Here is a 10,370-nt window from a genome sequence, read left to right on the forward strand (position 1 = left end):
GGTGCAAGAGATGATCATTGTGGCATGGAGCGAGGTAATTCACAACTATAGATCTATCTGGAACATATCACCAGATAGAATTGCACCCAGAGTCAAGGGCTCCAAATCAGTTGTGACCCCATTGGGAGCCTACAGATTTAGGAGGATGCCTTTCAATCTTGCCTCTGTGAGCGCTGCGTTTCAGCGTATGATGGAATATATGTTTGGAGGAATGGAAAATGTGAGACGTTTCAAAGGTAACATCCTGCTTTTCACATTTGATACAGATCAGCATGATGAGTGGGTACGGAAGGTATGGTCTGCTCTTCAGAAGGTGGCGTTGACAGTTAAAGAGAAATGTAAGTTTAAGTTGAAGGAAGTATCCGATTTAGGTAATGTCATCAATGAGCAGGGCAGCAGCCCAGAGACCCATCTGGAAAAAGCTTTAGTAAAGGTTCCTGCGCCTCATGACAAAGACGCTGAGGGCATTTTTAGGGTTAGCCGAATACTATTCAAAGATTGTGGAGAAATTTGCCACATGGAGTGCTCCGTTGAGAGAATGAATGAGAAAAAAATGTAGCTTTTCCATGGGCCGAGTGTCATGATAAAGCTTTTACGAGGTCAAAGAAGGGTGTTCTCGATGCACTGATTCGAAAGATATTTGATCCTTGCAGGAAAACTGTGTTGACCACAGATGCAAGTGCAGTAGGATTGGGAGCTGTGCTTACACAGATATGGGCAGGAGATTGTGATTGAATTTTCCTCAAGAGCACTTCAAGGCTCAGAAAAGAACGTCTCTACGGTTGAGCGTGCGGCATTGGCCTGCTATTGGAGAGTGAACCATTTTACATTTCTTCTGTGGGGCATGCATTTTTTGTTGAAAACAGACCACAAGCCCTTGGTGGGGCACAACACAGGTGTTTCCCCCAGCATTAATCTATGGGCCCTTGCCCTGCAGGAAGATAATTTCACAATGGTAAATACACCTGGACTGACCGATATAGTTGCAGATTGTCTGTCGAGGTTGCCAGTGGAGGAGGTACATGGGTTGCCAGTGGAGGAGGTACACAGGTTGCCAGTAGAGCACGAGGCAGTACATATAACCCAAGGTACAGTTGTAGAACCAACAAAATGGTGAGAAGAGAATACAGTGAACGAAGAATGGACATGGGTCTGTAGGTTATTAGAGGAAGGGTGGCTGAAACAGTCTTCAGGAGTGAGAGTTCAGTTCCATCAGGTGCAGAGCGAGTTATGGGTAGAAGGCAACCTATTGTATAGGGGGGGGGAGAAGATTGTGCCTCCCAAAGGGACGAGACCTGTAATTCTTGAGGGGGCTCATAGGGGCCATCTGCGTCATAACATGACTAAGAAGAGAGTAAGGGAAACATATTGGTGGCCAGGCATGCATCTAGATGTTGCGCCTATGGTAGTGAATTATTTCCCTTGCACGGCCAGTGACAAATCACATGGAAGAGCGGATCCGCCCTCGAAACCAATCCAGATGCTGACAAGCCCCTGGGAGAAGGTGGCACTGAAGATCATTGGGCCACTACCCAAGTGTTACCAAATCAAAAGGTTTGTGTTAACGTTAATGGATTACCACAGCAAATGGCCAGGTGTAGGTGGGGCTAATGAGATTACAGCCACAGCTGTGCTGGAGTTTTTGGATGCTGTATTCGCAGAGAGGGTTTTCAATCATTGGTGCCGACAGACACTGGTGTACACTTTCAATTCAATGCATTTGCGAGCTATCCGAGTAGTGCCGGTGAAAGGCATGAGACCACTGCTCTGTATTGCCCCAGGCAGAATGGGTTGGTGGAGACATGTAATCGGGTGGTTAAGGGGACATTGCAGCTAGCTTTCATGTCCCGGCTGGATATGATGATGACGGTGAAGGACATGGTGTGGGCATACAGAACCACACTCATTCTTCAACTGGGGTATCGCCATTTGTGTCCCTGAGGGCAAGGAGGCCCATCTGTGAGTTGGCATCGGTTGGGCATGTCGAGCCCACTAAAAGTAAAAAGGTAGGAGCTTATTCGGAAAGCAGAGGAGTGTCAGGAGTGATACAAGAGATGGTTTGAAGCTAGACACTTATATACTTGGAGCTGTTTCAGGTAGGAGACAAGTGAGAGTAAGGAATCCCAGGATTAGGGGGAAAAGTGTTCTGTACCTCTGAAATCCTAAAAGAATCTAGAAAGTACTAGGCACTGTGGTGGTGTTAGAAGATGGAACAAAATGCAGCATGAGGCATCTTGTCAAGTACCATGAAGCAGCGAGCAGTGTGTGGCAGGAGAATTGCAAATGATGCGTGGAGTGATCGAGTCTGGTGAAGGAAATACAGAAGGGGTGGATCAGGGTGTTGAAGGACTTCAGGGAGGCAATTCCATGGACAGTAGAGATTTTAGACGGGAAGAGAGACCAGAGGCTTTGGGAACTGATGCGTCTGGTGCCGAAGTTGGATCTGCCGTTTTAGGAGGAAATGTGGAACCAATGACTGTAATGCAAGGTTCATTAGACAAGAGAGTCTGCATCGTGGAGGGTTCAAGGTGTCAAGAACAAAGTGGACTCTTGCAAATAAGAGAAGGATGCACCTTGGAAACGTTCTAGGGTGAGAAGTATCCCTAACAAGTTGAGGGATTATGTGTTAAATTTGTTATCTTAGGGGGGAGGTATGTTGTGGACTGTAAGTGCAGCGCAGCGTCAGTTTTGGCAGCACGCCCTGCATTCAACAAGTTGCTTGGTTACCCACGTGTGCATTGTTTGAACCAGGGTCGGACTCGGACAAGAAATAGGCCCGTCAGTCTAGAAATCTAATTTGAGACCGAAAATGCATTTTGGTGGCCGTGGGCCAACCGTCTCATGCACGATACGACAGAATATAGGTTTTCGAGTTTTCCAATGAACGGCCATTTTGATGTAACAAGAATCGCCATTTTGTTTTCTAACCATTGCTCATTGCTTTCTGCTCCTATTGCTTTGCAGTATATTTTCCGCTTAGACTGCTCGACTGTGGAACATTGTTGTCTGTATATGAAAAGGACAAGGCCACAGGGCCGAGAGGATAACAAGAGTTCGCTGAAACACAAACGTAGGCAGCGCCAGGAAGAATGCCCGGCTCCCTCCTTTATGTAGCCTTGAAGCAGAGCCGCAGGGCATTTAATAATTTCACAGCTGCCAGCCAGTCTCGTTATATGGTAGAATATGTTAGAATAATACCGCTAAAGGCTTGAATTATGCTTTTCTAACGGCCCCCCTTTGCTGAGCCCACTAAGAGCATGTCGGCTCCCAGGACACGAATAGCACCTGATAGATAGCAAGGTTTGGAATGCAACACCCTCTGCATGTAGTTCGCTTCCAAGAACAGAAGCGCCATGTTCTATTCAATAACTGAAAGATGCCTACGCACACACAAATTGCAAATTGTTACTAGAATAGATGTTTGAAGGTGTCATAGTGGTCGGAGATGTCCATCATCACACCAAGTTCAAAGAAACCCAATGAAGAGGGGTGTTATACATGTCATAGCTGATTGTTTGATATGCATTTTGTATATATGTAACTGATGTACGTAATTCACTCTCTTGCGTCCCTCGAGGTCTAGAGATACAAGTCGCGGGGCGTGAGACAGAGTTGGCCAACTGAGACTTTTGCTTTGCAATAAAACCCTAGCTTTGGGAATACAACCTTGTGTCTGGCGTCTCTATCGTGTGTGGTGACCCGCCTTGTTTCCATAGACATCAGGGTCCCCTAGGGGCCCCTTTCAGCCCCAGACATGCAAAAATACGTGGTCCACCCCTCGCCTCACGACCCTTGACCTCTGATGACATCACCGGAAGTGATGTCATTTGACCCCACCCCAAAGTGACATCCCGGGAAGCGATGAAACACAACCTTTCACCCCTTGACAAAACAGGAAGTGGCATCAAATAGCATCATTCCTAAGTACACTATTTATTAATTACATTTGTTACACGCCCAGACCCTGGGGTATCACGGTGTGGTTACAGACAGTTTAGGCATTAATAGTCACGTAATTACAGTTAGACGGACAGGACAGTAAGGCAAGGAATTACAGAGAGAATTAATAGCATGGGAAGAAAACAGTGCAAGCATCATTATTTACAATTTCTGAAGCTGAGCATTTGTTAAAATTGGTTGAATAACCAAGTTTTTAGCAGTTTTTTAAAACCCTGGAAGGATTCCTCCTTTTTGATACTAATAGGGAGGGAGTTCCAGTGTTTAGGGGCCAGGACTTGGAAGCAGCTACCCCCGGCTCTGGTGTTTTGAACAGGTTATCATTGGATCTCAGTGATCAAGTGGATTCTTTTTTAGTTATGGTGTTGTTCAGGTAGATGGGTGTTGTTTTGTAGAGGCATTTGTATGAAATGCATAGCGTTTAGAAGATAATTCTGGCTTTGATGGGCAACCAGTGGGAATCCCTCCTAATCTTGGAGATATGATCAGATTTTTGTATTCCTAATGCGGCCCGTAATGCTTTATTTTCTATTTGTTGTAGTTTATTGAGGTTGGTCTTGGAGGTCCCTAGTAATAACACATTACAATAATTAACTTTGATAAAATCAGGGCCCTAGCTGGGGTGATGCAGTTGGTCGGTGTAAGGAATTGGCGGCTTAAGGCAATTGGTTTCGCAGTATAAGAGGTGGATGAGGAGAGTGCACTTATATGTTTAGCCATTTTGAGGTTAGCGTCTAGGTAGACACCTAGGGTTTTTACTTGCTTAAGTACTGGGATCAGCGGGCCGTCAACGTTAATAGCTGAATAGTCCGGGTGGAGGGCACTTATTTTAGTTTGGGATCCCACAATGAGAATCTCTGTCTTCTCATTGTTAAGGCAGAGGCTATTTAACGCCATCCAGTTTTGGATTATGGCATACATTTTGTTGATGATTAGTGTGTCCTGGTTGTAGTTCCCCGAATTTGGTATGAGGATCTGGGTGTCATCTGTGAAGTTGGTGTAGATGACACCCATGTCATCTAATGCTAAGAAGAGAAGCTTTGTGTATGCATTATAGAGGGTTGGTGAGAGGCACGAGCCTTGGGGTACCCCAATAGGGACAGGGATGGGATCTGCAGCTTCTTTCCTACAGAAACTCTAGATGTGCGTTTGGCTAGAAAGGATTTCACCCACATAATGGCATCTTTAGAGAAGTTGAAATCATTAGCTACAGTAGTGCACAGTTTGTCGTGATCCACAAGGTCAAACGCTGCAGATAGGTCCAACAGCAGGAGTATGCAAAGTTTTCTTGTGTTCCCGATAGTATCCATCTGGATTTTCAGGTCGAGTGCCGTTTTCGTACTGTGGTTCGGCCTAAAGCCAGATTCTCTAGTTCCAAGGAGCTAGTTTTGTTCCAGGTGGGCTTGTACTTGAGTATAGGCTATTTTATCTAAGATTTTGAGCAAGAACAGGACTGTGGTTATTGGGCGGTATTTCATGGGCACAGTTGGGTCCAAAGTTGTGTTTTTTTAGAAGGGGGGTGAACCAGGCTTCTTTAATGCCGGCTGGGACCAAGTTGGTGTTAAAGGAGGCGTTGACAAAGTTGGTTATAATGGGTGTGAGGGTGTGTGCACATGATTTAACTACTTGCGCTGGGACATTGTCACCTTTACAATTTGAGGCTTTGAGCTTGGTGATAGTGTCAAGCATGAGTTCTTGAGTGACTGGGGTGAAGTGGAATAGCAGGTTGGAATTCTCATTAGATTTCGTGAGGGAGTTATTGGAGATGTTTTTATTAGTTAATATTTGCCTTTTGGTTATTATTTTGTTTTGTAAAAGAGCAATCTTAGCGGCTAAGACATCTTGAATGATGGCACACCACTCTTTACTGGAGTTAGCAGAGGCCGTGGCTGGGGTGGGGTTTTCCAATTCTCTCAGGATAGAGAAGAGTTCTTTAGAGTCCGACGATGCATTGCTAATTCGAGTATTGTAGGAATTAGCTTTGTGGGTGATAATTGTTGCTTTGCAAGTTTTATTAGTGGCCTGGAAGGCGTTAGCAGGTTCAGTAGCCAGATGTTTTTTGTGAGCATGTTCAAGGGCGCGTTTGGTTCTCATTAGCAATACTAACTGTAAGATAAACCAATAGCAGGTTCTTTTGTCAGCTTGTCGCGTTTTAAGGTGCTACAGCATTGATAGTGGTGGTGAGGCATTTGTGGTAGGAATCTGCAAGGACGCAAGGATTGTCACTGGAGACCGAGATAGTTTCTAGCGCTCTGCTAAGTGTTGGGGCAAAGCTATGAGGTGTGAGCTTACTAATGTTTCTAGCTTCGTAGGTGTCCATTGCATTGGTCCAAGGGGGGCGCGATTCATTACACATAAGATTGAACTTTATACTATGGTGGTCCGTCCAGTCGAGGGTTGAGATAGACTCAATAACTATAGCAGTGTTAAGTGAAGAATCCAATCTAATGTTCTCCCCTTAATATGGGTAGGTCATTCACCAATTGTGTGAAATTCATATCCTTAAGTGCAGAGTGTAGGGCTTCTGCTTTGAGGTCTTGGTTGTCATTGAATCCTAGATTCAAATCTCCAAGGATAATGCATTTGGTGTTGGGTTTGATACGTAGAGGTAGTAGCAATGGTATGTCTACTTCTGGATGACTATTGGTGTTAGGTGTTCCGTAGACCACCACGAGGATGATCGTGGTTTTTTTATTTATAGCGAGTTTGACTAGTAGAAGTTCATAGCCTGCAATGTCTTCGATAGGACAGGATCTTAATTGTAGATTGGTCTTGCCTATGATGGCTACACGCCACCTTGTGAATGGAATCTGTCGGCTCCGAGGATGGTGTAGTCCGGTGGGATGGCGAGTGCTAGTAGAGGTCCAGATGCGTGGTGAAGCCAGGATTCTGTGACTACTAAGATATCTAGTTGTTGTTCAGTGATTAGATCATGTATCTCAATGGCGTGGGCTCCTAGAGATCGGGCATTAATGAGAGCACCTTTAAGACTAGTTGGCGGCTCCCGCTCAGAAGCAACTGCAGACGTGGGTGTCCGTGAGTGTGGGGTACTGGGCATTTGTTTGGTGGTCAGGGCTGTGGGCGTTTTAGGCTGGTTATTGTGCAGGTAAGCTGTTTACATATCTTAGTGACTGGCGTGTGGCAGTAAAGGCGTGTTCTGGTGCGTGATCTCATGCAATAGAGTCTAGTATTGTCCAGAATGGGATGGGTGCAATACTCTGCTGAAGTATTTTATGTGAAGGGGGAGGTAGGCTCGGAGCAAGGAGTGCTGTTATTAGAACTAGTGATGTGGGCAAGATCTAGGATGGGCGGAAATGGTGGCATAGAAGGTAGGAAAGGTGTGGGGCAGGGAATGGGGCGATGCCTGTAACAGGCCGGTTTGGAGAGGCCATTTTTATAACTAATGAATTGACTACCCGTACTATGAAAAATATGGTTCTGATTTCACTAATGTGATAAATATACATTTCATACAAGAATGGATCACCATATGTATCATTAATATCTGTGTGTATAGGTCCATATTGTTAAGTTACTGTGAATGCAAGCAGACGTCCAAGTCCAGATTATGTTATTGCAAAGCACTTAAGCTCTTTTTTATAGAACAAATCTGCATACAATATCACCCAACCTGTGTTGGTACTCATTTATCGACCTCAGAAGGATGAAAGGCTGAGATGGCCTTGTTGGGATTCAAACCTGCAGATCACACACACATTGCAGCAGCGAGCGCTCAACACACTGAGCTATCATATCGGCTATAGTAAAAGCTTAGAAGTATGCAAATTTGTGTGTAAATATTAGTGTCTGTAAATATGCAAATCTTTGTAAGAAAATATTCAAAATTTTGTACGAAAATGTTGTAAATTGTAAAAGGTTTATATAAACCAAACAAGAAAAGAATAATAATATAGTAAAATGAGCATTTCTTCTGTAGTGGATACCATTAAACTGGTAACTGAGATTTATCAGCAGACCAGTTAAGTTCATCTACAGATCTGATGCAAAGTTGGCCGCATGTCAAGCCTGCATGCATCTACTTTCAGGCTTCAGAGGTTGGCAAAATAGGGAAAGCAGTGCACTCACAGGATATCCCATACTCTGAGCACTCGTTACCTCATACATGCAAACAAACATCCTGAACAGCATGCCAGGGAAATGGGAAAGATAGACACATTACAACAAAGCATTCATTGTGGCACAATGAAGTCAAGGGCCACTTGATGTGCTATGGCCAAACGTTTCTACACTGTACAGAAGCTTTTAGGCACAAGGATTTTGTCAAGTGACCGAGGACACCGAGATGGAATGTCTTGTGATGATCATAACAGAGACAACGGTAGAAAAAAAACATGCTATATCTGCAACTTGCGAAGGGCAAAATACATAGTCCGAAATGGATGCTTATTGTACTCTAAAATTGGTACTTTATCACTAATACATATTTATCACTAATCCAACAGCACAGCCACTCCAGGGGGCACCGTACCTCCTGGAGTGGCGGCACGGTCACAGCCACCACCAGCCCCTCAACTTTGCATGCTGCAGCAGCATGTGAATGATGCATGCATTATAAATTATGCCGTTGCAGATGGTTTTTTTTCAAAACCTTTTTTTTCCCATTTTTTTTCCCTTCAAACCCGGCCCAGGAGTGGGCAGAAACCGGCCCCCACACCCGAGGGACAATTTCGGCCTGTCGACGGGCCGAGAGGCTGAGGGACCAATCCGACCCTGGTTTGAGTTAGCACACGTGGCTGACAGAGCAGCGAGGCATTGCAGCATTGCAGCAAGCTCTGAGCGGCTGCTGAGGCGCGGCTCCTATGCTGCATACTTACCTGTCCCGATAATGCATGTCGTCTCCTCTTCATTCGTCGCCTGCCTGGAACATAACAGTTTACATAAAGAACGACATGCTTTTAGCATTCCTTTTGCAGGATTCACCTTATGAACACACTGAGGTTGTCACTCTGCCAGATCGATCCGCACAGGATAGCAGAGGCCTGCAAGTTTCCAACTGGATATCAATAAAGCTGCTTCTGTGGGGTAAGTAAGCTACATGTTCCCGGTTCTGATGAAAACACCACATTTCTAGACAAGCATTGGCATAGCCAACAGTTTGTGCTTTTGTGTAGGCATGGGACAGGCACTTGCCAGGCGCTGCCGTAATGGGATAAACTGGCCATTAATGGCAGCAGCTGCAACACGGTGCATGTACATGAGCATATAATAGCAGTGCCTGGCAAATTAATACTTACACACAAGCCAAAACTGATGGGTTTGCCAAGGTTTGATTTTACCGGGACATCAGTGGATGACACGTATAGTGCTTATAAATCAAGGTGATGATTTTTGGGTAAGACATTTTCTATTACACCTGCAGCGGGTTTACAGCTCCAAATGAGCAATTACCAGAACGCAGGCACAGCAAGTACAGTTTGATGTTGCTGCTTGATAAAGCTAGCTCAAAGAGATCCTTGGAGCATGCGCTTTGGGGAGGCGGAAGGTACTAAGCGGGAATGGCCACAGGGATTAGCATAGTCAAGGGGTGGGTAAATAACCAAACACCTACAAGCTTGCTGTCCCTCCTCATGTTCCTCATAGCTATACTCCAAAACAGTAGTTTTAGCTTATGTTCCACTTAGTAGCCAAAACTAAAAAGCCTGCTGTAGGGCTGGGTGTTGCCCCTGCATAAGAGCTGTAAACTCATCACTGCCTTGAACCTTTTTCTTCTTACACCCAATGCAGAGTGTAGCAGCTTTTGAACATGGGTACCTGTGTGCCCGTCCGCAGAGCAGGCGATTAGAAAGAGAATGGCCCCAGGTATGCAGAGTCCTGGCCTCATCTTGTCATGTGCAGCAAGTCTTCGCTTGGTGGGTCACTTCAGCGCCAATGGAGGATTGCCAGGGGGAAGGAGAGGGGACAGCAGCTAGCAGCAGCGGCGGAGGCAGGCTGCATGCACCAGAGGTCAGCAGAGCAGGCAATGCAAATCTGCAGGATCGATTCCAAAACACAACATGAAATCGGTGAAAGGAGCATTACAAAAAAACTGAAAAGGGTAGCACATTTCAGGAAGGTATTTATAGGTGATCATATCGTGTGCCATCAAGCCTTGCAAAATCTACCCACCCGCTAGCATTGGCTAGTACTTTTAGGGGGTGGGTTGAGGACCCTTTTTATGGTACTCAACCTTGCTTGCTGAGTAGCAGAACTAGAAGGTTGTGTTTCCCATCTGGGGGTAAAGTGTTTCCTCTGTAGTTATTATCAGATATAAGTATCTAGCGCAGCTCAATCGTGCATTCATATCTAAGCGCTGTCAGGCGTGGTGTGTTGCACAGTTATATAGGCAGTCCTCCAACGTAAGCCGTCACACCACACAATATCAGCCGACATTTGAAAATCAAAAACCCTGAGAT

The 10,370-nt window shown here is 45.3% G+C and overlaps 1 protein-coding gene across 1 annotated transcript in view; it reads right to left on the reverse strand.

The window, feature by feature from the left end:
* LOC138522106 (uncharacterized) overlaps positions 1-9,814 on the reverse strand; it is a 136,379-nt gene extending 126,565 nt beyond the window's left edge. The window contains exon 1 of the mRNA XM_069635370.1: positions 9,730-9,814. Within this exon, the coding sequence (XP_069491471.1) occupies positions 9,730-9,799 (70 nt within the window). The 5' untranslated portion in view covers positions 9,800-9,814. The remainder of the gene's footprint in view (positions 1-9,729) is intronic.
* Positions 9,815-10,370: the final 556 nt, after the last annotated feature.

Source organism: Ambystoma mexicanum, chromosome 13 (genome assembly GCF_040938575.1).
Source record: "Ambystoma mexicanum isolate Mex_15411 chromosome 13, UKY_AmexF1_1, whole genome shotgun sequence".
Taxonomy (NCBI): Eukaryota; Metazoa; Chordata; class Amphibia; order Caudata; family Ambystomatidae; genus Ambystoma; species Ambystoma mexicanum.